The sequence below is a fragment of the Atractosteus spatula genome, chromosome 11 (genome assembly GCF_055471065.1).
Source record: "Atractosteus spatula isolate fAtrSpa1 chromosome 11, fAtrSpa1.hap1, whole genome shotgun sequence".
NCBI lineage: Eukaryota > Metazoa > Chordata > Actinopteri > Semionotiformes > Lepisosteidae > Atractosteus > Atractosteus spatula.
The window spans coordinates 47,484,040-47,511,806 of NC_142716.1; the positions used below are offsets into that span (position 1 = coordinate 47,484,040).

The 27,767-nt window shown below is 46.3% G+C and overlaps 1 protein-coding gene across 12 annotated transcripts in view; it reads left to right on the forward strand.

Moving 5' to 3' along the window:
- septin9a (septin 9a) overlaps window positions 1-27,767 on the forward strand; it is a 94,629-nt gene that overhangs the window by 58,464 nt on the left and 8,398 nt on the right. For 8 of the 12 annotated variants that reach the window (XM_088926659.1, XM_088926661.1, XM_088926662.1 and 5 more), the window contains 4 exons: window positions 17,299-17,493; window positions 21,460-21,588; window positions 22,804-22,885; window positions 23,251-23,388. In XM_088926659.1, coding sequence (XP_088782785.1) covers window positions 17,299-17,493; window positions 21,460-21,588; window positions 22,804-22,885; window positions 23,251-23,388 — 544 coding nt within the window. Of the gene's footprint in view, window positions 1-4,610; window positions 4,794-11,998; window positions 12,433-17,298; window positions 17,494-21,459; window positions 21,589-22,803; window positions 22,886-23,250; window positions 23,389-27,767 lie in introns of those variants that run through there. The other 4 variants (XM_088926667.1, XM_088926669.1, XM_088926671.1 and 1 more) reach the window with 4 other exon arrangements.

A 27,767-nucleotide genomic window follows, 5' to 3' on the forward strand; every position in this document is an offset into this window, starting at 1 on the left:
GTTCGGCTGCCAGCAGGGCTCTGTGCTGCTGTGGCATGAAGTGCAAATACAAAGACCGGCTGGTTTTCTGTGTTAAAGCTCTGATCCTGCATTGCAGCAAACACCACTGAGACCAGCATAACAAATCTTGCCACTCTGGGATTCATTATTCCTTCACTGAGACCTTGTCGCTGAAATTTACATTTTACAGCACTTTTACAGAACAGTCTCATTGATAACATCACCCTGCGTAGAGGTTTGTGGCTGAGGAAAGCAGAACGTAGGTTTTAAAGAACCGACTACAATGAGAACACTGGTTTAGAGATGCTGTGTCTCTATTCCTGTTGTGAAGGACTCTTTCCTAGCCTGCTAAGTGCAGAGGACATCCTGGATTTCTAAACAGTAACATCTTACTGTTCATCAATCCATCCATTTTTTAAACTGCTTGATCCATGACAGGGTTTGTGGGGGAGCCTGAGCCTATCCTGGCAAGCTTCGGGGTAACGGCAGGGTACACCCTGGATGGGATGCCAGTCCATCACAGGGCACACGGACAAGTGCTCACACACTCACGCCAGGGCCAATTTTCCCTGAAGCCAATTCACCTAGCAGTATGTCATTGGACTGTTGGAGGAAACTGGAGCAGCCAGAGGAACCCCACATGAACACAGGGAAGAACGTGCAGACTCCGCACAGACAGCACCCAGGTCCAGAATTAAACCCAGGGCCCCAGCGCTGTGAGGCAGCAATGCTAACTACTGCACCACCGTGCTGTCCCTTCCTGTTCATGCTTTATTTTATTTCTTAATCTTATATTTATAAATGTATATTTAAGTGATGGTGAGCTACAGAAGCAGTACCAGTATTACACACTGCTGTCCCTTATTAAAATTTGCATTGGAAAGTCTGGTTTTCCAGTGTTTTGCTCTTATTCTAACCACTATGATTTGATACACTTTCCCATGTTTTACCAGGATTTTATGCAGCTTTAGTACCTTTTACTATGTGTTTATCATGTACATGGTGTTATAATGATGACAGTGCACTATACCTGCTCTTTAGTAATGTGCCATGCATAGGCTCAGATACAGACCTTGTATTTATGCATCTCAGGTCAGGCATCTGTGTGCGGAAAGCTTTTGCTTCTTTGTCAGTGTAGTTTAGAAGAGTCTGTTGTGAACCGTCAACACCCATGCACCACGAGAGAGTCGGGTATTCCTGTGGACAGTTGTGCCAGCCTGGAGCCTGTCCATCGCAGGGCAAAACTTTATAGACACACACATAAATACATACACATGGACAATTAAGAGAAAGCAGTTACCCCAGTCAGGATGTTTTTAGAAGGTGGGAGGAAACTGAAGCACCTGGAGCAAACCTCTGTGAATATGGGACAACATGCAAACTCCACATGCAACATGCAAACTCCACACCTAAGGGGCACCAGTCCATAATCAAATGTAGGACAACGGGGCTGTGCAGCAATAGCTGCACCAACTACAGTATCGTCACTACTGTCACAATCAAAAATAAAACCGAAGTAAATAAAATAACTCCTTACAGATTTTGAGTTTTACAAATGCCCAGCTATTTATTTCTGGGATGAGCTGGAAGCGGCGATTTCCCGGGAGTCCAATCCATGAGCAATGTTATTTTGTGTTCCTCTTGCAAAACAAAATATGTTTGTAATTAAGATTAGAGGCCGTGAGCGAGTGCAGTGACTAACACAAAGACCCCACAGCTGTCGGCTGTACAGCTCCGTGGTGCTGAGCCTCCAGCCTCTCCTGCTCCTCTCTCTGGAAACTTGGCTGGGACAAAAGGCCGAACTCACACGGGTGCGACTCATTAACCTGGGCAAATGGATCCCCCTTCGGAGAGCGAGCAGCTCGGCACTCTCTGTAAGTATAAAATCATCTTGTCCAGCGTGTAAGAAGGAGGAGCTTGGCCTGGCAAGTGGTTCCCATTAGAGATTTTTCATCCCTTTTCACTTTCGGAGGAGGACAATGAAAATAAAACCCCAGAAAACCCGGGAAAGACCCAGTGCTGCCCTGTGTTTCTCGGCAGGCTGCCACTGTTTACCTCAGCTAGGCCTCTGCAAGGTTACGAAGAAGATGTGCTCTCTCAGCTACTCCAGAAAAACGTCTGTGCCAAAGTGTTCCTCTCAAGAAAACAAAAAAGAGAAAGAGAGATGTTTCAAAGACGTAGTCTGTCTGTTTTGCACACGTTCTGTCAGTACTGTGCAGGTCGCCTATTGATTACAAAAAATCCAGTATAGCGTTTTTCCCATGTTCGGGGATTTAGCTGGGAGGCTGCTGAGAGATCCGATCCAGCTGTGAGAGCTTCAGCCTTTAAGCCCTCGCTACCATAACCTTAAAACCTGAAACTAACTCCAGTAAATTCACGTGAGGCAAAAGTTTGTCCACATTTGTTGTTTTTCTGCAAATACTGTAACTGGCTTTCATGATTCATGATTTTTTTCTTGTTTTAGAGCAATTAAATTAAACTGGCATGCGGTCTCCTATTAATGCAATAAATTGTAAATGTTCTGGAAGAAGTGGGGGTGGGGGTTGACTTTGGGGGCATTATATTGCATTCTGGAGCCTGAACAGTCCTCTGATCTCTGCATGGTCTCATCAAGTAAACAGGCTACTGTGGTTTTCCAGTTCAAGTAAACAAGGACCTGCGGCCTGCCTCTTCCCTGCTATGCGACTTCTTTGGAAAAAGAACAGAAGCTCTAATGCAAAAGACGAGCTTTAAGCTTTAAATCAATGATTTTGTCTTCTTTTAATTTTTCTCCTTCCCTTTTGCATGTGACACAACCCAGAATCTTATTTTAGTTTTTTTATTTGAAAGCTACAGTCTTCTGCACTGCACAAGAATATAACAACATAGGAAAGGTAACTAGGGGAGAGAGCATTATTAAATCAATCTGTGTCTTAGCTGTTTATAGATTCCAGAACCTCATCGAGCATTTTTAAGATATCCTTGTGACTCACCCTCCTTGTCATTGGCTTGCTAATTTGTTCCATGCACTCAGCATTTCTCCTCATTCTTAAAAGAAGAGCCTCATGCTTTAAACCTGGATCTTCTTAATGTAAAATGGAAACCAGTCTCTGGGGAGGACTGCCGCTGGTTAGCTTCCAGTTCCCTGACCGTAAAGCGCTGGCGAGCAGAGCTAACTTCCAGCAACACGAAAATGGCCGCTTCAATAACTTTGGGGTAAAAAGCAAAGCCAGGAATTCGAACACAGAGATGCAAACTCTAGTTACCTCAGAGCAAGCAGGCTAATTCAATTTGGAGAGTGCCGCAGTGTAATTTAAGTGTTAAATTTAGTATTTAAAGTATTAATAACGGGGAAGTCGGCTGTGTTGTCAAAAATGCCTTATTATTAGGTGCAGTTAGCTGAAGGCAGAATGAACTAAGACATCACCCCTTATTTGAAAAATGTATTCAGTGCAATTTACCTCCCAGAGTACACTGTCAAAGCTTCTAGCCTTCTGCCAGCTGGCATAGTTTCTGTGTTCTGTATTGTTCAAAACTGTTCAGCATTTTTTCAGCATTATTAAGCAAGACAGAAAAACTTCATTTTGGAATTATCTGCAGATCAGTGGAAATTACACCCTTTCACCGTTTCATTCTTACGTGCATTTTGGTTTTGGACAAGCCTCAACAATTTGTTTAATTTACTGTCTTTTCCTTTTGTGACCCTGGTGCCAAGTCTCACTTCACAATTAAAATATCTTGTGCTAATGTCATTTGTGCAAATCGTCGGCTTTTTTGTGAATAGCTTTGTTGATCGCGTTATGTACAGTACAGGAAGAATAGAGCTGCCTAGGTAAGACTTAACAAGTTCAAGTGATCATGCACGTTAATGCTGTCGAAACTGTACAAATCCATATAGCCTGCAATGGTGCAGAAAGGCAAGTGGTGTGCCACCTTGGTCTTCTTGCAACAGTGGGCCATCCTCAGGTTTTGGTTGCCTGTGCGTCTCTGAGTGACCTCTGGCAGTCTGGAGTTGCTTTTACCTCTAAGCATCATGATGCTGTTCTGTCTTGTGTACTGTACGTGAAGCAACTAGTTTCTCTGAGAATCACTTCAAAACTCACAACAATGACCTTGACTTTGTAGTGTATTTGCCAGGATCCTAATACTTTATGAAAATAAGCCCGTGTTTGAAATACTACAGTAGGTTTGTATGAACCACCCGAACCGTCCCTGGACTTTAACCCCTCGTTTCCGTGTATATTTGTAAAACTGGTAAATTCAAGATTTAGCAGAGTGTTAAAAGGCATTTACAGAGGAATTTTAAATTGAAGTCATGACAAGTATACGGAGTCGTGGCTAATGATTAATGCCAGGTGAACCTTAAACTCTGTCATTAAGAATTTGCGTTAATTATTAATTAAACGAACCCTTTATTTAATAACTCTGCTTAACAGCAAAATAAAATCTGTCCGTCCGAGACGGAGTGATAATACTGAGCACCACAGTGTTGTGGGGAGTTAGGAAGAAACTGAGAGGTAACACAGCTTTAACTAGGACCCCGTCGCTTTAACAGAAAAGGGCAGGAGGGCGAAGCCTGCGTCCTTCTAGTCGAGCAGAGCGAAAACAGACAAAACACACATGCTGTGCAGCGCCGCGGAGTGAAGATCCTCGCTCCTATGACTGAGCTCCACAATACTCTATTGACGAACAGTGAATGAGAGGTGTGGTGTGTAAAAGCGACCGGTCACATGACCTGCGGGTGGGCGGGGCCTTCGTGTGCTTGCGCCTCTCAAACACGCAAGAGGATACTGTCTCTTAGCAGGGCAGGGTGGGTAAGTGTTCATTATCTACCTTTTTTTTTTTGGTTTTAAGCTTTTAATTGCTCTTCAGCCGCTCGCAGGGAAACGCTGCCGGGACGCTTTTTAGCAGTGGGATAGAAAGTGCTTGGCGCATGTTAGAATTGTATCAGGTGTGTAGCACCGGGTGAATGCTGAGAGAGAGAGGCACAATGATTTAATTTGGCTTTTGAAGAGGAGGGAGTGTTTGGCAGTGCTCATTCAGCAGTCTCTCCAGGGCAGGGTGAACTTTCATCTCTGGGTTTCTCAGTGTCCCCCTGTGCAGTGATGCAGATCAGCTGAGAGAGGCAGAGTGCGTCTGCCTTGCTTCTTGTTTTTGTGTTTGCAGAGCTATTTAATACCTCTTGGGGAGAGAGGGAGTGTTTGCACCATGAATTCCCTTCCGTTGCTCATCAGGCTGGGGTCCTGTGCAGTTTCAGTGTCAGTGTCTTTGTTTTGAACTTCAGAGATTAGCAATGCAGTAATTTAACAGAGAGTAAAGGTCTGTAAACACCAGTGCTACACTCTTACAGTTGCAGTTGATTTTAGACAATTATGCATCTGCTTAGAAATTAGTTGTTTGCCCTTTTTTCTCCAATTGAGAAGCAATTCCAAACAACGTATTGTCACTGCACTGGTTTGAAGGCTAGTGCTTCTGTGTCCTTGCTGCATTGTGCTTTATCTCACAGCTGTTTGTCATTGGCCTTAAACCCCCTTTAAGGTTTTACTGTAGTGTTCAAGAACTAAACCAGGTGGTGCTGCTTTTTTCCAATTGTGAAACTGGGGCATTCGAAACAGAAACAAGTCGTGTGATTTGACATAGTGTGATTTGCACTCTGTCCTGTCTTGGCTGTATTGTAATGTATTGTCCATGTCTGTCCTTTGTGCCTGTTTTTTTTTTCCTCTAATGTTACTGGGTACAGCTGAACGAGTAAGCATCCCAATACACGTGTTGTATATGGCACATGAAGAAATCTTGAATCTTGACATGTTCCCCGGTTTTGAGAAGAGGTCCTGTATCAGAAATAAAGGTGGGGTTTGGGGGGGCTTTCATGGGTGAGTCATCACACATCCAAGCTCACTGCTGTTTAAGTTACCCGTTGCGCCGGTTACTTTCCAATGCAAAATAAGAGGGAAGTCATGACTTTGCCGAGGCTCCTAGTCCCATGCCGAGTTTTCCTCCCTCTCCTGCATTACCAGAGCCAACTGTTTCTCCACCATCAGAAGGGATCCAGCCTCGGAACGGCACTGCCTGCAAGCGCTTAAGCCCAGTGCCCTCTGTCCGTGTCTTCGTGACCTGAGCGCACGCTGGTATTCTGTACACAGCGTGTGTCATGTGTGTGCTGAGGCTGTGCCGGCCCCTCACGTGATCAGAGCGGGCAAACCCCTGAGGCAGTTTGCATTTCCACGTTCCTGCAGGGTTATTCAGTAGGAAAGAAAGACTGGGGGGGGGGACGGAGAAGGCAGGAGAGGAAGAGGAGAAGCTTTTTTAAAAGAAACAAGTGAGCAGACCTGCTGTTTATAGAAGGGGGAGGAAATTGATGATGTTTCATTCTGCTATCTTATTAGCTAATCACAGCTTGTGCTCACTTGTTGATGAGGTGTTCATCCCCGTCTTGGAACGCTAATGAGCCTGCAAGTTGATACTTAACAAGCTGCATTGATCTTTCATGAATAGGTGAGTGAAGTCATCCAAAAGAGATGCGTTTGTACTAAATTAAGCAGAAGACAGTTGTGTGCCTTTGTTATTTAATAGTACTGGTTGTCCTCTTTTTCTGTGCTGATTAGGGGAGAATTGTTTTAATTAGTTTAAACAAGGGGGGTGGACCTTGGCACTTCATTCCATTGCTAGTCTTTGATCCCAATAATTGTAAATAATCAATGTGACCTTCAGCGCCTTGGTCAGTTAGTGAGCCTTCCGATTCATTAATTACTGAATTCAAACTCCTGTAATGTCATGGAATGGAGCTCCCCAGGTTGACAGCCCCTGGATTAATCTTGCTTGTGCAGAGATCAAATTAAAAAATGAATATGGGTTAAAAACATCCGGGTATTAATTTGGATAACTTAGTTCTATTGTGTTTCAATCTAGGCGGCCTTTTATTCTCATAGCTATTAACCTGCTTAATTTGGAAACTGCATTTTTTTACTTTATTGATTTATATCTATATATATATTTTGTGTTTCTCATCGTACATGTATGTCTTGTTAACGGGTTCATGTCATGTTAAAAGTGTTATGTCTTCTACTGTTCTATTCTATTATTCTATTAATTCAATTAATAGAATCAATTCTATTAATTGGCTTCCTCACTCTGCTCTCCTCCCCACTGAGAGCTGGTGTGTGATGAGCGTATTGGGCTGCACATTGGTGGTGGTGGAGGGGATCCCCATTACCTGTAAAGCGCTTTGAGTAGAGTGCCCAGAAAAGCGCTATATAAGTGTACGCAATTATTATTATTACCTGCCTACATAACACATTTCCCATCTGGGACAATTAAGTAAGAGTTGGACATCCAGGCTCTCTAGCTCACTGGATAGTTACAGGCTTGTAGACTGGAGGGTCTCATCCAGCTGTGTCTTGAAAGACATCTGGGAAGCTGCTTTGATTACGTGGTTGGACGGATTCTTCCAGGCGTTCGCCACCCTTTGCTTAAAGTGCCACCTGCTTTCGGTTTTAACTTTGCACTTTATTGTAATTTCCACTTGTTTCACTGTGTTATATCTGTCGTCAGTCATTCACTGGGTTGTCCAAGGCTTCTGAGGATTCTTCAAGGTCCCCTCACAGTCAAGGAATGAACAGGACTGACTAAGAGGTGTGAGATGAGATGAAATAGACAGAAAAAATGTCCCTGAACTTTAACACAGCTGGAGAAAAGAGCTCATCTGAGAGAGAGCCTCTGAAGTGTCACTATAAACCTCTCTCTCCTGCTTTGCCAGTCTTGAGTACAAGGCGAGGCACGTCTTATCCTTTCTCTCTTTCTTATTCTACAGACCAGCTAGCCAAGAGTAAGAGGTCATTGACGTTAGTGTTAACACAAAACCGTCTTATCTCTCAATTAAACTGTTCAGCTGGTGAAGGGAAAAGAACAGCCTATCTAACCAACCGTGTGTTGACAGAATTAGCTTCACAGGCTCATGTGTTTTCTTTTGCAGTACCTGGGGTTGTGGAGAGTGCATTGATTGGATATGTATTCCAGTCCACATGAGATTTTTAGCCTTATTAGCCTTGTTTTATGACGCTTATCATGGTGCTGTTGAAAATTATCCAGGCATTAAAGATTGCAGCCTTCCCTCTGCCCTGTCAATGAGGGGGATGAGGAGGGCACCGAGACAGATTGCTGACCTCGCGCACAAGCAGGCCTTGGCCTCAATGAGAGTGTTGTGCCTCGGGGTCTGCTTAGCATTACTGCTCTGTGGTGACAAGCACTGGTTGTTATAACAGCCTCCGCCTGGGTCTTGACATCGGGACTCTTTGGATAAAAGCACTGAAAGAATGCAGGCCGGGGAATTCACAGAAATAATTCCATTACTTCCTGGTCTTTGCTAGCTCTTTTTTTTACATACCCGACTGGAATCCCCATATTAAAAAAACAAAAACAAAACACAGTTAAGTTCAGTGGCAGGCACTTTGCTTTTGCCCCAAACTAAAACCAAAACTATCCTGACCGTCGAGATGTGCCGATGGCAGCTGGTTTTCCCCTCTGTCATAGGAAAAGCTTCTGGTTCTGCCTGAGATGGGACTGGGCTGTTTTACAAGAGTCTGGCCGATCACAAAGCTTCAAGGCTGGTGGGGTGGAGTGAGTGTCGCTTTCACGCCTGGAGAGCCAACTCTTCAGAAGTGTAGGTTTTGGATGGGCTCATCATGGATCACTGCTGACAGGAGCTCTGTAAATTTGGTTGCACAAAAGCTTTAGGAATGATATTTCCTTTTCTTTTGTGGTGGTAGCAGTGATTCACCGCGTTTTCATTTTTGTAGTCTGTCTGCCTGTCCAGTCAAGTCCCATCAGTTTTGTGCCGATGGTCTGGGCCGTTATATTCTTCCAGAGGCTGGTGTGTGAAAGGAGGCTGAAAACACTGTTGGCCCCATCTGCTTCATTGCATGAGGGTTCAAAGGTTGTGACCTCAGCGAGCCGTAATTGAGAATCCCACAGGCAGAGAGCAGCCTGGCAGCATTCTTGTGACTTTGTCTAAACAGGCCCTGCATACACGTGTGAGCACAGCGGTGTTGAGGTGGCTAACAGGAAGCATATAGCATGATTCTGTCAAAGAAATATGAATCAATTTCCTTCTTGCACTGAGCTTTCCTGCAGGTTGGGCAGCGAGGTGGGTAGATTCATTCAACTTTCTTTATCTGGTGTCTCAAACTGCCCTGACCTTTTCAGATGAAAGGTAATGTTTCCAGATCATTTGTCTGTAATATAGATAGGTGGTCTGACTTGGCTGTGAAGTATAGATGTGCGATGAGCAATGTGTCCATGTGCATGTGCTGTGACGTTGCTGTAGTACAGGGTATGCTGGAATTGTAGTGAAATCCTCTTGTCTGCCTTCTGTGTGGAGTGGGCATGTTCATCTTCTCTGGGTGCTCTGGTTTCCTCCCAGTTTCCAGAGGTGTGCTCTGTAGGTTAGGTGGCGTCTCGGAGTTGTCATTGTGTGTCCCCCTGCTATGGACTGGCATTTGGCATCCAGGGATAGCCCTGCCTCTGGGCTAGACTCCAGACTGCCATGGCTCTCACTGAGAATAAGCTTTTTCAATAATGAATGGATAAGTGTGTGTTTATCCAAGTCTTCGATCATCAAGAACGATACCAGCTTGAAGCTGAGCAAATCTAATCGACCTGGAGAGAGCAGATCCCCTGAGTTAAGGGAATACTCACTGTGCTTTCAAAGATAGACTTTATTAATTATTGATGAAGCATATTCACATTTTTTTTAAATCCTGGATAGTATGCCCCAATTAACTGTGCGCACACTAGCTTTTCTGCTTCCTTATAGCATGAACCTAAAAGGTTATCTGTGCATAAAGGTTATCCCTGCTGGTCCGCCATCTCCACGTGCATGTAGCAGCAACAACATTTTCCTCCCGAGTCTCTCATGGCTGGCGCTGACCCAGCATTCACAGACTTGCATTGGACAGCAGGGCTGTAAGAATCTGGGTTTTAGAATGAGAGGTCGGTGTATTGCAATAAAAAAACCAAACAAATCCATCTCCTTGTCGTTGACACTATAGGTCCGAAGGATCGGTTTTGAAAACCCAGAGCTCCGTGCAGAAAGTGAGTCTGGGATTATTTTGCAGCGGTTGTGCAGTGAAATGTGTGGAAAGGAGTGAACCGTCTCGACCTGTTCGGTAGCGGGAGCCGTGTGCGCTCTCCCTGGCTGCCTGCCTCTGCCCTGCTGCCCGGGCACCCCTGCTGCAGACTAGGCAGCGGTCAGGACCACGTGTGCCCCCCATGTGCCTGCCCCCCCGCCAGAGAGAGGGGCCCTGGTCTCAAACAGCCCTCTACACAGAGCCGAACAGCAGCTGGGAAGCGCTAGTGACGGCTGTATTTCTCTGTTTTGCAGTTTGGTAAAACCATCAAGTCAAATTACACGCTGTGCTGGAAATGAATCATTGTCATCATTTCATGGATCCATGTTGGCCCTCTTCCCCCCTTGTGGCGTTGGGATTTAGGGCAGTTTTTACAGAGCTGTTGGGCCTTTGTAGTTTTTCCTTTTCTCCTTATTTTCCTGACTTTTTTTTAATGCACCTTAATTGAAAACAGGAAAAGGAGCACACCATGTCGTTAAACGTCCCTGAAGGGTAATTTGCCTGTTCATGTGAATTAGACTTGTTGAGCTGAATGCAGTGGAACAACAGCGCTGAACTGGAGTCTCTAACACTTCTGATGAGAGCGGTGGAGGAGGACAGCCGGGAACGTCACCAGTGCTGGAGGAGAGAGAGAGAACGAGGAACGATCATGTGCTGCTGCCATTAGCTCGGATGCAAATTGATTGTGGTGAAAGCACTTAGTGAAATAAATACAGGACAAGGTGAGTCTGTACTAAAGAAGAAAGGATACCAATCTCAGACTGTGATGTCGTATGACTTGGTTTGAAGAAAGTGGTGGGTTCCGAGCTGATGCAAGCAAGGCGAAGTGTGGGTCTGGAGCTGTGGAATGCAGTCGTGTCGTGGGAGCTCGGAGTGCATGCTCCACAGCAGCTGGAGGAAGCAGGGCGGTGCCAGCAGTCCGTCCCCGTGCTGGCGTCAGAAAGGACAGACAGACAGGGGGCACGTGGTTGCAGTGCCTGAGGGGTTTTGCACAAAGGTCAAGTGTTGTAAAGGCTGTGTTTGGCAGAAATCAAGAAAAGACAATCCTACCCCATCTTTGTTCAATTTAACAGTTAAGATCTGCAGTTAAGGTTCTCATTTGCTTTCCTCACTCCCCCTTGCCAAAATCAAAGGCGCAGCTAAAATTGCTGGTTCAGATGCATAATTGTAAAGTATACGTGTTAACCTGGAGCAGTTAGCGCTGACTTCTTCAGCACTTTCAGACTGCAGAAAGGTAAGACTCGTTGTTAGAAGGGGAGGTATCTCAGCAGGGGTTTTTACGCACTGGATGCAAGAGATCATACAACATTCTGTACTTTAAGGGGTATTATTACATGATTAATGTATTTAAAACAACATGGAAGGGCTTGCTTTCAGGGTCTGGTGTGGGCTGATGGGGAGGGGCTCTGGGGTGGTTGTGACAAACTGATGTTAATGAGTGGTTTTGTTCGATAGGTATTGAGGAAACTCTGTCTCACCACAGGACTAACAGATGGCCTTATTTCCTCCGTTGTCTAGTTCAGCTTTTTAAAAGCTATTAAAGAAACCGCTACACAAAAAAACCTGAGACAAAGGTTTTGATAGTACACATTTATATATCATAGTATGCATTTAAACGTGTATTAAAATATTTAAACCTTTTACTCACAGCTCATGGCAATGTCTATGAGCTAAGTGTCGAAGTTGTCAATTCCTTTTACAGCTTCATCTTCTCAGTCATTTGTTCATTTACAAAAGCATCACACCACTCTGTTATAAAAAGCTCTTGTGGGTTGCAATCGTGTGAGCACCTGTGTCTGCAGAGTGTCCATGCATCCTCCTTGGGGGATGTTTTCAGGTGACCGCCTCCCAGGGCTTGATGAAATCAGAGTTGTAATGCGCTCTTTACTCCGATGGGTAGTGAGTGAGGTGAATTCAAGCTGTGCTGAAAGACCGTATGAACAGAAACTGAGCTAAGGTATCTTTGCTGTGCACACGCATGGATTTCTAAGTCCATTATAGCTCTGGATCGTCATATCCTGTTTTCCTCTGCAAGTGATCTGAAGTGAAATTCTGTCTTTGTTTTGTAATTGCGTTTTTACTTTAAAACGACGGGAAGCTGACTTAAGTGTTGGGTGTTTTGTAAAGCGACCTCCTTGAAGCTAGAAGAAGCCTTTTAAAGGCTTCAAGAAGAAGGCCTGTGCAGTTTGAAAGCTGTGAAGTGGTTACTGTTTGGCATGTTCATGTGCTTTCTCTTCCTGTGGTGGAATTTGAGTTGCTCTCCAACTCATCTCTAGCAACTGTCGAGAGTCTAGAGTCAGACTCCGCTGCCCATGAGCACAGAGGTGAGGTGAGCTCTGGATTTTTCTGATTCAACGTTTTGTCTTAAATAATAGTACGAATTCAAAATAACAGAATAAAAGCACTAAATGGAGGGGGGGGGGAGTATTTTGATATTTGAGTTTCTGCTTGCCGAAAGGCTTTGGAAAATGCGCTTGCAAATGTTTTTTAGGTGCTTTTATTGCTCACCAAAAACACAGTTAAAGCTGAAGAGATGTTTGCAGTTTTCTTCCCCGTCTACTAAACCACCTGTACTGTCCTGTGCAGATGCCAGGCAGTGCATGCTAATTTGTAAGAGAAGCATGTAACGTTTTTCATTTTAATTTTCTAGTCTGTTACTTTTCGAATGATAAAAGTCTGTTTTTGAAGCAGCGAAATTCATATTATCTGTTTAATCACAACTTTTGTTTATTAACAACTGCGTTTTTTCGGATTGTAACTGGTGGAAGTTTGTAGTATTCAGTGCTCATCTTTGGATACAGCACGTGCTTTGTTCAGCCCTCTCTCATCAGTTGGTTCAGAATTTGAAACGAGGTTAAGGATTTTTAAAAAATTGTAATTCAAGTTAATCAAATACCACTGCCAGAAGAAGGCAGTGAGAGCCTGGCTACAGATGTTAACGGCAAAGCAAACAATACTATGCTTACGAGCCTTGCAAAACTTCTTAAGTATAATTACAGTTGATTAGAAATCAGTCTATTAAATCTTTTTTCCATTTAGATTTTTGATTGCTTTTTTTTGGTTTACGTGCAGAGCTTTTCTAGCAAATCGCTTGTTTAAAATCTACTCTTTGTCAGGATTTGGTTGAATAGCACTTACCTCCAAGGCCCTTCTTGTTGCCCAGCAACAGGGGGTGATTATGACTGTATCCTGTTTTTCGGTGGGGTTTTCACCATCACCGGTTTGACTTGGAGAAACATGGGACTAAGACTGATCTCCGATAGTGAAGTTGTCAAACAGGGGAAATAAACTACGGTTGTGGGAACCTGCCCAAAAAGGAACTGGGACCAAGGGGAAAACCGGGCTCCCACGTGCCTTAACCTGTCCTGTCCGCACTCGCAGTCTGGAAATGGGATGGTTGGGGGGAGCGCCGGGAGGAACTGCAGAAAGAGAAGCTTTCTGGTTCCCCCCCCCGTCTCCTCCGCTAGCAGTTCTAGTTTCCCACCGCCTTGCAGGTAGTAAGGCTGTGGGGGGCTGGACAAGCGTCAAGCGATTCCCAAGGCCTGCTCCGCGGAGCTGTGCTTGCCGGGCCTGGGCTCTGGCCTGGGCACACAGCGGGCGTTGCTAGCCGGTCTATCTGCGAGCCGGGCTTTCAAAAGACGCGCATCGGCGATGCTTTTCCGAAGGCAAGCTGGCGTTTCGATCCAGGAGGAAATGAGGGTGGGGCCGGCAGGTAAGCCGACGCCTTTGGGAAGAAGGGGGTGCACGGGATAGGGCCGGAATGGGATGAGGGAGTGCCCTTTCCCAGGACCAGCGGCAGTGGCAGAGCCGCACTGGTGGAAATGAAAACTGTTCAGCGGATGCGGGGGTTGAAAGAGGAGTGTCGTCATCAGAACGGTAACGTCTCGGCCTGTGTGCAGCGAAGGAGAGCCCGCGTCTGGTGTGCAGGCTTGTCACGGCTGCATGAGCGCCGCCCTGCAGCCAGCAGGGGTGGGGGGGGGTTTTCCTCTCCCAGAGCTCAGGCTTGCCTCGGCAGTGTTGTGCCGTTTGTAAGCTCACAGCTCTGGTCTTTGTGGGTTACTTGTTCTTTGGGGTTATGAACTTTCATGGCTTATCTTGATGGATCGGCTACCTGGCTTCTCGCCTCCCTTTATCTTTCTGAGGGCCTCTGGCTATTGGGACTGCGAGTGAATGTTAATAACCCATGCCAGCGGTTCTTAACCTTTACTGCCGCCTGCACTGCTCTGGGTCTCCAAATACGTTCTCACACCCCTTATCCAAATTCAGTGAAGTGAGTTGCGTTTTCTATGATTTATCTTCTAAAAAAATCTGTCAGTCTAGCCCCCCCAGGGGGCTGTGTGCACCCCCCAGGTTAAGAACCAGTGATCTAAATCAGTCAAAGCACCCCTGTCTATTGGCCGATCCAGGTCAGCTATACCATAAACAATGCTGATGATTAAAATTCATCTGGACCATGGCCCTCCGAGTTAAATGTATTGAAATCTGCACAGCACTGTAATGAGCGAGGTGATAGGTGCAGGTTCAGCTTTCAGTGAATCTGGCACAGTGTGATTACGTGAAATGATGTGCAGCGAAACATTTGCACAAAAGCTTAACTTTAACGTTGCATTAAAAATAAACAGAGGTTTGAAGTTTTAAATGGGCCATGAATGCCTGTAGGCTAGAGACAATGCTTTCAAAATATTATCTGCGTTCTCAACGGTAGAGTTTCAGTAAGTGTTCCATCAAAGCCTTGTGGGCGCCTTGATCATTTTAAAAGAAAAATCTCTGGAGATCAGCTGTGAATTACTCTGCTTATTTTGTTTTTACAGGCTTTATAAAGTGTGGTTTGTTGAAATGTTTTCCCATGGATATAGAACATGGAAATAAATGGGATATCATTTGAGTAGAGTTAATGTAAATCTATAAAATGTTTCTCTGGGACTTGAAAAGAATAGACATTCGGCGTAGCCATTCAGCATTATTTATGTGTAATGAATGAATTATTGAATCTAATGTTTTCTCCAAAAAACATATCATCTAGTCAACACCCTTGCAACAGAGTATCTTGTTTAGGAAATGTTGAATTATTTTGTACACTTGAGCTGTACAGATATTCATGTGTCCGCTTGTACACAAGGAGCAGCCTAAACATTAGAACTGGAACAGTACATAACAATTGGCCAAACCATCGGGTCAAAGTGAAAACCGTGGCAGTTTGTTCAGTTTGCGTAGACAGGATAATGTTTTGAGCTCGTGTTCAGATGCTTATCTCTAGCCTGCCTCCTGGCTTCCTGCTTTCTCAGCAACCACACATCTCGAGAGCGCAGGCGGAGCCGCGGCGCTGTCCGCACGCGCTGGAGACCTTCACGGCAGCTCAGGTGCAAACTTGTAGCTCGGGACCCCTTTACCGATTCCCCGACAGGGGTGCAGCAGGGCCCAAGCCTTCTCTGAATAGAGATGTGCGTCTTTGTTCTTCCTTGGCTGTAGCAGTCTTCTGAAAGAGTGGAACATTTTTGTAAGCAGCGATTCACGACCTGCCGTGGACTCGGAAATCGGGTCATCTTGATAGACTGGCCAGGACGGACTCTGCTTTCGTAGCATCATCGACAGATCCATGATCTGATCATCCCACTGATTTTAAAGGCCACCTGTTTTCTCGGAGTGGGTTGTCACAGAAATCTGAGCACACAGATCGGGAAGACGTGGGTGTCTAATCCCTGAACTTCGCTTCTCTGTTTTTTTGGTCAGTGTTATGATTAGGATCTCAGTCCACCTGTAGGTCTGTTGCTGGTACATCTGCTCCGTGCCTCTTTAGGCGTTGTGTATGCAGCCCGTTTCGATTGCCTTCAGGCCTTTGTTGAAGTGTCTTTTAGACTTTCCTCCTCGTGTTTTCATAGCTCGTTGAACTCAAATGCAAAAGCGCAGTTCTCTTTCGCACCAGAACTGAAAATGAGGTGACACGCTTATAGATTCTTGTCAACAACTTGTGGGGGAAAAAAAAGTAGAATGTAGGGCAGATAACACAGCTGTAGCAGATAGCGCATACCAGTATAATCACTCATGCCTATCCAGTGAAGCAGGCCGCTGTCTGTGAAGTGTTGTAGCTGTTGTGCTGCTCTGCGGCAGGAGATCGCTGTGCTTGGTCTAGGAGCTTTCCAGACAGGGTCCTGCTTATCAGTCCTGCCCTCATTCCTCAAGGGCTGAGGCTTTCCCACATAAACACAAGACTGTTTGTTTAAGTCTGATAAGACTCAAGGTTATTGCGGGCAGGTAAGTTTTTAAAAAGCCAGGCTGGAAAAATCTTATCGCCTACTGCACTCTGTTCTTCTGATTTTTGTTTTGCATTTCTTTTTAAAAAAGGTAAAGAGGCATAGCAGGCTGTTTTGAAGCCGAGTGTATGTGTTGACAATAAATCAGATAACGCTTGAAACATATCAAACAGCAAATGTAAATCCTGGTATTTTTTTTTAATCTGGTGTTTTGTCCCCTTTATCACTAGTTGTGGTGTCTCAGCTGGTTCTGTGCCAGGCCTGGTTTACAGAACCCCTGTTTCTCCAGCTGTTTTTCTGAGGGAATTGGACTTGTGCTGATACAGTATGTCTGTGAAGGGGGGTGGGGGGGTATTGTTAGGTAGATGAGTTATAGTGGAAGTCGTCTGCGTTGCCCTTAACCCTGCAGGATGCCAGGCAGTGCATGGTACGGTTGTGAACTGCTAGCCAAAAGCACACGTTTGCACCTCCACATGCATTTGAAAAGGAAGTCATGGTGAAGCTCTCGTCACGTGCCTTATCACCTTAGCAAGATAGTTTCTTTTCTCCTTACTGACATTACGATCATTCAGATCCCAGCCTGCCCGTGGCTTCCTTGTAAAATTAAATCAGTTCGGGGTTTTAAAAGCTTTGTTTTCTTTGATTGCTTCTTCCCATTTGTAAATAGAACGCCTCCTTTTGCAGGTTTTGGTACTGGTTATGTTTCAGTTCTCAGAGGTATGTAGAAGCAATCCTCTGTGCTTAGTGGATCCTGCTACCTGTGCTGAATGCATCAGTATAAGCAAGTGTGTTCAGAGTTATAGAGTTCATGTCTTGTCTTTGAAAAAGGGTGTTTTATGCAATTGTACTAATTTTAAATGACTTTTTGGTACACTTAACTCAGACTTTCTGCTTTAAAAAATGTACGGCTCGGTTTTTACTCCCTTTGGGCATGTCTTTCTCAGCAGGGTCAGAGGTCGTTCCCAGCTACACAGGCACCATGGCAGACCCCTCCAGAGACGCTGGCGCTAGGCCGACCCCACCAGTGCGCAGCGAGAAGCCAGGTGCGGACTTCAGCTACGTGGGCATCGATGCCATCCTGGAGCAGATGAGGAGGAAGGCCATGAAGCAGGGCTTCGAGCTGAACATCATGGTCGTGGGTGAGTTCCAGCAGTGCGCCAGCCCCGTCCCAGACTGTCGTAAATCAGGACGGTCGCCGGGAATTACAGGCCAGGCTGCTTTCTGCTGCAGACGAAAAGGGAGCTCTTTGAAGATTTTTGTCAAGAGAAAAATATTTTTTTTTTTAGCGTTCTCTTTGATGACTCTAGAACCTCCTGCCAATTGCAAAGTTACAAGCCTTGTGATGGATGACAGCTTCCAACTGGAAGGGCTCAAGAGCCCACAGGCAAACAGAAACCAGCCCCCCCCCCCCCCGGTATCAGATTCCAGATTTTTTTCATTGGCAAATGGGCCAAAGTTCTGAGTGCAACTGGGTCATCATCTAAAATCTTGCATAGATGTTTTTTTTTCTCAGCACGACTTACAGGCTCGCCAGCTCTCTCACGGCACACAGTCACCTATAATTTAATTTGCATCAATCAAAAACCTGATCGTAGTACTTCAGGTCAATCTTCACATGAGCAACTGATCTGTCGTGTTCACAGGTCAGACCTCATTTTCTAAAAGCTGTTCCTTGTCATTAACATCACTGGTTTCTCTCTCTACACACACACACGTAAGGCTAAATACCTTAAAACACAAATCTGTCAGGATTTCCTTTTATCTTGAAGCAAAATGGCTACAGTTTCAGTAGATTGAAAAAAATAGAACAGTGTACACAGTACCATAGTTTAGAGAATTTCCATTGGTAATAACATATGTCAAAATAGTTGTTTAGTTCTTTAAAATGTTTTTTTCAACAAAAACACTACCTCTAAAGTAGTGAAATATTTTTTAAAGTTGAGCTGATACTGCTTACCCAGGAAGTGGCCATTTTGAGTTGCAAGACAGGATGTTTTCTACAAAACGTTTCTACCAAAATTCGTGCAAACATGCAGTGTCAAATTACACGCCTTTTAGATTTGCATGATGATCTAAATTCTTTGGCAGCCTTTCGTATACTCTGCGGAGCTCAAAACGGGCGCTAAAAAAAAATCATAAAAATAAACTGAGGCACGCAGCAGCTGTGATAATGCGAAAAAAACTCAGTTTGGTCTGAACCTGGATGTAACCCAAGATCTGTGAATCCCTGACATCAGACTTCACAGCTGCAGGAGTTGAAGGATATGAAAACGTCTTATAAGCCTGCTAATTCATCCAGCCACCTCTTTTTGTGGAGTGCGAAGTGTGACTGATATGGTTTACCATATTGTTAGTCTTAACGGTTTTAGGCTGCAGTGTGGTCTAATGGTTAGAGGACCAGTCACCGTGCCCGGAGGATCTTGGGATGTAGTTCCACAGCGCCAGACACTCCCTCAGGGAGCCTGTCCACTGCCTCCAACTGCAGCAAGCCAAGGAGGAGATGTCTGTCACCTAAAGGGTGCTTTTCTGATCCGTGGTTTAAGCCTCTAATCATGGCTCCAGGTCTCCTTTCCTTCCTCTGGGTGTGCTGTGTCTGCCATGTTGGAGGTTTTGGATCTGGTGTAGGATTAGCATTTGGGATCGTTTTTTAATATTAAACTAGAAGGAAGGTCAAGCTGAAACTTGGGCTCTGGAACTTGGGTTTAGATTAGTGTTAATTTTCAGGATCGATGAGCATAGGAATAGTTTGGGTTAGGCCAGTGCTGGGACATTCAAAGATTTATACTGTCAGTATCATTTAAATTTCTGGATTGTGTTTACAAATATAGCACCTTGGATACCGAACACTGTCAACAGTCAACAGTGTCTTAGAAAACAATTCAAAGGAAAGAGCTTTGTGTTCTACAGTATGTGTCTTCCTTATGAATTCAGGTCAAAGGCACAATAAAATCATAGAGTGGGATACCTAATAATCATAGGGCGAGTTCTAAAATTGGCACATGTGGGGTATACGTATTACTTACACTGCAAGCACTGGATTGGTAATTTTGAGTGAAATACACACGTATGTAAGTACAATATATCCGCTTTTCCATGCAACTCTGTGGAGATGTGACTAAATCAGGACCTCTTTTCTGGCAGATCTTTGTCATTCGTATCCCCTGCACATCTGTAAACGTCTGGCCATGATTGTGTCAGGGTATAGATGTGTGGGTTGGTTTCCACAGCAAAAAAAGAGTTGTAGCCTCTTGGTGTCCGCTTGCTCAATTGTGCAGCAAGGTAACGTTCTCCTGGGGTTGTTGTAGCAGGGGCTATATCTTTGAAACTGGTATTATCCAGCTGTGACCTCTGTGGCCCTAATGGGTTGTAATGGAGTCTGGGCTTCGTAGCATTGCTTGAGAAGTAACAGCTGGTGCCTTTATAAGGCTACACTAAAAGCTGTTTGCCCTATAAGGCAGGGAGTTTCATTGGAGATTTATAATATGAGCACCGTAGCACCATTACTTTTGAAAGGGCGCGTTCTGCTCTAGCTCGACTGTAAACAGACAGGAGGGCTTTTCTTAGTGTAGCTGTCTCTGTCTCTCCTGTTGCTTCCGTGTACTAAAAGCCCTCTACAGATCCAAACTATGGAGCTCAGAACCCCCAATTGGGCCTGCTGACGCCTGCAGATCGCTTATAGTTAACTAGCATGTGTTTTTTTTATTTAAAAAAATTGCTTTTGCTTTTATAGGCGAGACGCAACACAATACAAAACTCCCTGGAGATCCACAGCTGCTGAAGAAATGATAAAGAGCCATCATACCTGCAGAAAACTACATGCAGTACTGATGTATAATAATTCAATAGCTCTCTGGATGAGAGAGGAGTATGCAGTTTACACAGGAGGACTAAATGGTTTAATCATTGTTTTATCTTGGTATTGCCAAACAGTGATGTTACTAGTTTGAAGCTAAGCTGAGTTTGCCTGATGTGTTCTGGGATGGCACACCTCTGAGGAAGATCAGGCATTGGTGTTAGTGGACCAGTAGGTGGCGCTCATAAGCAGTAATGCATTGCACTGCAGGAGGTGCTGTGCTACGGACCTTAATCCAAGCTCCTGACTAGTTGACTAGTCTTTGAAGGTCTCCTGGAAGCGATTGTAAGAGTAGGGCTGTTAACCCCAGTGTCTTGGCTAAATTCCACTCTGGGCTTGAACCATCTGGCTTTCCCAAGATCCCCCTTAATTCAAAAAGCAAAGCATTTTCTGACTTCGCCACCTGCTCTGCTGGTCCACTGCAGGTGCGGAGAGGCCAAGTGACTCACGCTGGTGGGGACTGCTCTTCCGTGTGGGATGGAGGGATTCCCTTCCTAGTGTAACGAGCTTTGGGACCTTATGGGATGAGCAGTGCAATATCAGTGCAATAAATCCTTATTATTTCTGTGTGCTGAAGCTGGATGTTGATTACTGCCTTTTGCCGGGGCACTGCTCTCGGTGGTGTCTGGGATTGAACTTCGCTCGCGGATGCTGGGGAAGCCCTCTGTCCGACTGCTGCGCTGCCCCTGTCAGCAGCTGATGGGTGTGGTTGGGGAGGAGGACCCCAGCACTCCCTGGCCGGGGAAACGGCGTCTCTTTGTGCGGGTCTGACTCGGGGGACAGGCACGGGCACTCTGACCAGTGTGACGCAGTGTGACCCCCCCCCCCCCCAAGAGCTTCACTCTGACCCTCCTGCTCTCAGGCATGCAGCAATGGCACACAGGACTTGCAAACCAGGATCCTTCCTGAAAAGCGGCTTAAAAGACGACGACTTTTCTCTCATGCCTCATGCGTGCCTTTGACAGCCTTCCCTGGGAAGGTCCGAAAGAGCTGTACCATGATGAGGAGCGTGGGGGAGGACTGAGCGAGGGTGCAGGGGGGCCCGTTCGTACTGCCTGGGATTTACAACTCTTTCTGTAACGTTCCAAAGCAAAACCTTTTTCATTTCAACAATCTGATACGCTGCAGTGCTGCAGGTCCCTCAGTGAGAGTGACGGACAAGTCGAGCAGCCGTAAGAACTCCCGGGGATCTGGGTCCTGTAGGTCCTTCTGGCACTGTAGCTCACCATGGCTTTGCGTTTTCCTCGCCCAGGACAGAGCGGCCTGGGCAAGTCCACCCTGATGAACACCCTCTTCAAGTCCAAGGTGAGCCGCAGGTCTGTCCTGGCCACCGCCGAGGAGAGGATCCCCCAGACCATCGAGATCAAGTCCATCAGTCACGGTGAGCACTGGGGTCTGCGCCTCCGAGCACGTTCTGCGCCTTGGTGCTCTGTTCCAGCTCAGCTGCTCCCCCTCTCGGGGCACAGGCGGCCTGTCTTAAAGCTGCTCGTCAAACATTATAAACCTCTTTCTGAAATTTAGAAGGTTCCTTTTAAATTAGACTTTTTAAATTGAAATGCATATCAATACCCATATGTAGGTATTGAAGTGGACATGTCGATAGTTTGATGTATGAAACGGTACAGCTCTCAGCCACTTGCTAGGTCTGTGTTAGCACAGCCTGACAAGCAGCTTCAGTTAGATTCTCAATATCTTTGTGGAGCTTAATTATCTGGAATTATTTTCTCTTGCCATCTTGTATCCTGTGTTTTTGTGTGAAATGTGCCTCAGAATATTGTTCTGATATTTTTCTGGGGAAAGCCAGGAGCTGTAAGGAGAGTGCATCTAGTGATTATTATTTGTTTTGCTGGAAGCTGATGGATGCAAGGATCTCATCCAGCCTTTTCTTTAAAGAAGTCATTTAGAGTATCGGCTCCGGCGACGTGGCCGTGCAGCTTGTTCTAGACTCCAGCAGCCCTTTGTGTGGAGCAGCCCCTCCTCTACTGTGTTTCAAAAGCACCTGCCTTTGGTCTCTTTGTTCCACCTGGGTTCTTCTCCTCATCCCGCACGCCAGCAGCCATAATCACTACTGGCAGCCCACTGAAGCTCAGCAGGTGTGAGCCTGGCCAGTACCTGGATGGGAGGTGTTAGTGGGGCCAGCAGGGGGCGCTCAGCCTGCAGTCCATGTGGGTCCTAATGCCCCAGTATAGTGAGGGGGACACTATACTGTAAACAGGCGCCGTCCTTCGGATGAGACGTAAAACCAAGGTCCTGACTCTCTGTGGTCATTAAGAATCCCAGGGTGTTTCTCTAAAAGAGTAGGGGTGTAACCCCGGCGTCCTGGCCAGATTTCCCCCTGGCCTTTACCAGTCATGGCCTCCTAATAATCCCCATCTCTGAACTGGTTTCATCACTCTGCTCTCCTCCCCACTGAGAGCTGATGTGTGGTGAGCGTTCTGGCGCACTATGGCTGCCGTCGGATCATCTAGGTGGGGCTGCACACTGGGGGTGGTGGAGGGGATCCCCATTACCTGTAAAGTGCTTTGAGTGGAGTGTCCAGAAAACACTATTTAAGTGTAAGCATTATTATTATTATAATTATTATTATCCCTTCCAGACATTGAGGAGAAGGGTGTGAGGATGAAGCTGACGGTAATCGACACTCCAGGCTTCGGGGACCAGATCAACAATGAGAACTGGTAAGATGAGCCTCCTGCACTGATGCTAGAATCCCTCCTGTTGCTGTCGCACCCTAGAGGTGAAAGTGTTTCAGTGCCTGAATCTGGGCTTCTCATCCATGTGGTATTAGATAAGATCACTTTATTGGCCATATACAATTTCTTGCATTAGGAATTTGTCTTTTCGCATATCCCAGCTTGCTCTCCATGAAGCCCAGTCACACAGAAGGGGAGAGAGAAGGTTGGGGTCAGATAATGTCTGATGATATCATATGATGTCCAGCTGAGATCTTGAACTGCAGTGAATGCTGCTTTATAGTGTATGGACAGGTTATCTGCTGTGGCTGTTGTCTGTGAACGGGCTTGTTCTCTTGTCTGTCCTGAAGCTGGCAGCCCATCATGAAGTTCATCAATGACCAGTACGAGAAGTACCTGCAGGAGGAGATCAACATCAACAGGAAGAAGCGAATCCCCGACTCCAGGGTGCACTGCTGTATATACTTCATTCCGCCAACGGGACACTCGTGAGTACCCGCGCACACTAGCACAGAGCAGGAGGCTCCATGCAATCCACCTTTCTATAGGAAACTTTAAACCACCCACAGCTCACCACCTGGAAAACATACTGTATGCTGAGTGGGCCTGTGTAAATAAACTGTTAGTTTGATCAATGTACAGCCAAGATGGAATAATCCCCTGTCTGATCTGGAACTAAATGGCTTCTAAGGACAAATTTCTGAATTTGTATTATTATTGTGCAGCCACGCTTCATTTAATGCTTATCAGTACTGGGTTCTTCGTATACGTGAACTGTAATCTATAGTTAAAATTCTCTGTTAAGACGGAGAAGGCCGTTAAGATTTGCACTCTGGTTTTATCACTAATCTGTTTTGTCTGATGCTTTTATGCAAAGCGAGTACTTTACCCATGTGTGCAGATGGATCCTTTACTGGAATGATCCGAGTTCAGATCTCAGCCAGGATTTGAACCCACAACCTCCCAGCCGTGAGTCCAGACTGTGTACTGCTGTGCCACAGTTCTGCCAGATCCAGCCGAATTGATAAAACTGCTGGAAGCCGAGCAACAAAAGCAAAGAGGCATTGTTTCTAACTTCGTTCCTGGCGTGCGTGTGTCGTTTGTGTGTGTATATGTCTTTGTATGCATACACAGTAACTCGGAACAAGGAAAGGTTAGCTCCACACTGAAAAGTACAGAGAGGTAATACGACGTTTCGGCTGTTGAGAAGCCTTCTAGCTCCCCACTCGAACCTCTGCATAATAATCTCTGTGGAGCTGTGGCTGAGCTGACCGCGGCGTGACGCCGTGGAGGAGCCGCTCCGACGGTCCCGGCAGATCCGTGCAGGGAGATCTCTGGACGCTGTGCGTGCCTGTGGTCGCGGCTAGCAGGCCCACGCACACACCTGCGGAGGAGCCAGTGACATCTGGCTGGGCCTTCCCAGTGCGCACTGCTCCTCACTCCGTCACCTTCCAGCCGCTTGACAGGGGCGCTGCCTTCATGAAGATTCATGGAGCCGCTCGGCAGACTGCGCTGCTCGCTGGCGGGGGCGGAGCGCCGTATTAAATAAGCTTTTGTTTTTCCAGGCGCTGGCTTCAGAACAGGGGAGGAAGTTAATCCCACGGGTCTATAGGAATTCACCGTGGCGGGGAATAAGCGCTAGTAGAAAATCAAGAGTTTGACAGTTTGAGTCCTCCGTTCGGCTGCATTCAAATTAAATTACATCCGGAGTGTGTTTTGTCTCCATGTTATGGCTTGACAGTTAATGCCTAATTTCCCTTTCAAAAGCCACTTATGCAGGGTTTTCGAGCCTGAAACCAGTTCGGGCCTGATGGTTGAGCTGGAGGGGGCAGCACTGTGGTCGCCCGTGAGCTGGTTTGGGCTGTCTGTTGAGTCTGGAGCTCGACTCCCAGGTGCTGGGGTAGGAGAGCTGCAGGCAGTTGTGGATCATCACAAACAGCGCAGCGTACCAAAGAGGATTTTGACTCCCATTACCAATTAATATTTTATTGCCCCCCTCTCTCCCGCCAGTGTGCAGTTGGACAAAATCCTAACGTGAGATAAAGGCCATCCAAAAAGCAGGTTCCCTGTTTAACGGCTAAAATGTGCTTCCTGTCAAGCGTGATCTTGCTGTGTACGTTGCATGTGAATTTACCTTGAGTGATCAACTGGCCATTTTCACAGCTTCTGTCGTCAGATTAGTTCAGGGAATCCTTTCAGACTTGCTGCAAGTCGTAGCTTTCAGTGAAAAGCGCAGACTCGTGTTCAGTGCACACTAGTGACGCATGTGCCGTAAAGCGGTTCACTGCCGCATTTCTGATGCAAGTGGGAGAGGAGAACACTTGCTTATGTGGCAAAAAAGTGCGAGGCTGTTTTTTTGAGGCGATGCCCTTAGAAATCGGTGAAAGCTGAGCAGCTGTGCCTAGCGATTGAGGTGGGCATGAGCTGGCGAACGCAGACGTGGAGGCGATTGTGTGACCACACCAGTCAGCCCTTAGTTCTTTTCTGCAGACGTCTTGCAACAATAGTTTTTCCTGGAAAAAAGTGACTGGAAAACGACACGTTTAGCCTCGGAATGTTGTGCTTCCTTATGACTGCAAAGAGTTTCTCTCTCTCTCTCTCGCCTCCTGTGTGAACATCTGGATCTGATTTTCTACATTATCTTCAGCTCCTTTTCTTTAACTCTTACTTGGCCACTAGACCCAGATTTCAAGCTGAGTGTCCTGGGGGTGCCCACCCCCTCCTGGGTTTCTCTCTGGGGGGTCTCTTATATTTAAAATCGGTGCTGGAAGATGGTGCACTGTACACGTCTTCCTTCCGTTTGTCAGAGCAGGGGGGTTTTCTGTGTAGAAATCTTCTGGCTGATGACAGCCCCTGCTGCTTGTCTGGTCTCCTCCTTGCCCAGCTGCCCTCGTGAGGCGTGCGAGCGGCACGAAGGCAGGCTGGTGCTTTTTTTAGATTGCCGTTTTTTCCCAGCCTCCGTGAGCAAAGTGCAGAGGAGTGTGCCGTCGCACCGCTCTGCTTGTGCCGTGACTGTAAGCCGCCAGTGACGGAGCATCTTCTTCTCGTATCTACAGTATTGTCAATTACCCACTTGTTTCCATGCCTAAAACGGCTCGGTTCAAGCCGGGAGCTTGGAGGAGGGGGAGGGGGAGGGGGGGGTACCGCGGGCGCTCGTGAGCTGGTCTGGGCTGTGCGCTTGGTATATGAGGACAGGAGAGGACAAGAGCTGCCCAACAAATCTGTCTTTGTCTGCCCAGGCCGTGACATCGGTTTTTAGATCCTCTCCACACGGCAACACGGGTGGGTGCTCGGAGCGTGGACCAAGGCCTGTGACCGGCGCCACCTACCGGAAGCACGAGGGAGCACCTGTTCCCTGTGGGCTCTTCATCTGGGAATGGAAGTAGTCGCACAAGAACCTGTTTTTTCCTTGCGGGGTTTTCAGCAAGAGTTCAGTTCAAGGCTCACTGGTTTTGTTGTTCCACGATAAAGGGTTCTGACTCATTCCGGGGGCAGCCTGTGAGAATCACCTGCCCCCTCCCAGATTTGAGTCCTTCAGAGAGCGTTTAACATGCAAACTCCAGACAGTTCTTTAAGGACTGCCCACCTCCCCAGCTCATGACTCTGTTAAGCAGAGAAAGGAGCTGCCAAATGCATACAACCCCCCCCAAATCTTTCTCACACTGACCCCCCCCTTTTCTGCGATGACGTGGTCAGCTCACTGTCCAGTTTGGCTCCAGCCCCTTGAGCTCTTTGGGGCGCTGTTTCGTTTCCCTGTGAAAATGCTACTGGAGGTTTTGTGAAGAGAATCCCTGAGGGTGAACCAGGTAGAATGAATTGTCAGATTTCTTCCTCATGGGAAGACCTCAAGACCACTTTCTTGGTCTCCATTTCCTCTTCCGCTGCTGGACTGCGAGATCTGAAACCATTTACTACAACAATACTGTGTGGCCAACACTGTTTTTATTTTTCCTAGGTTTTGTCATGAAAGCAGGAATTTGTAAATAAACAGAATACCTGTGCCATATATTACTGCATTATACTGCCTAGTGAATGAATCATTACCCTACTCTGAGCAGCTCTGGTGCTCACCGAGTCTGCGTCCAAAACCAGGCAGGTTTTAATCCAGCGATCACGCATCATGCCGGAAGAAATGGCCCCAGATTCCCCGCTGCTTTTCTGTAGGGACTTTCACTAACGTTTCCTTGGTGGTACTTGGGAAAGTTGCCCTTTTGAAGAGAATGTTTAACTTGGCAAAGTGAAGGTGTTTCCTCTGTTGTCTCTTCAGTTGTCATAGATTTTTTTTTTAATGTAACTAATAATGAGCCTTAAGATAAGATGTGGTGTGTGGCTTGCTCTCATTTACAATTTCTTCTGTATGGGCTAAAAGGGACAGTAAAGGGTAGTGGCACTACAGACACTCAGTTAAAATAACAGAAATGTAGGTCCGAGCTCGGAATAGCTATAGTTAGGTTTGTAAAGTGTACTTAGTCAAAATAATAGACTTTTTTGAGCATTTGTTATGTATATTTTTATCTGGGCATCATTGTACACAAATTGGTCTTGCCATTTAGCTTTTGGAAAAGTTAGGCTCTTTGTTCTGCGGTTTGTACTTCATGCTGAGCGTGTGTTGGGAGATGCTTGGGTCCTGTCACATGCTCGCACAGCCTGCAGCGTCTCCAGGACTGCGCAGGGGGCTGAGAGACATCTGAAACGCTCACGAACCCCCTCTTTTAACCTTTTCACTGGGAGGCAAGCGAGCAAGCGTGCGTGCGTAGGTGTGTGTTCCTTTCTGTAAGAAGAGTGGTTCATGCCTGTCCAGCAATGCAGATGTGGGTCTCGAGGCCTGGCGAGCTCCTCTGCAGCTGTTTGAGAGCTTTGAGCCGTG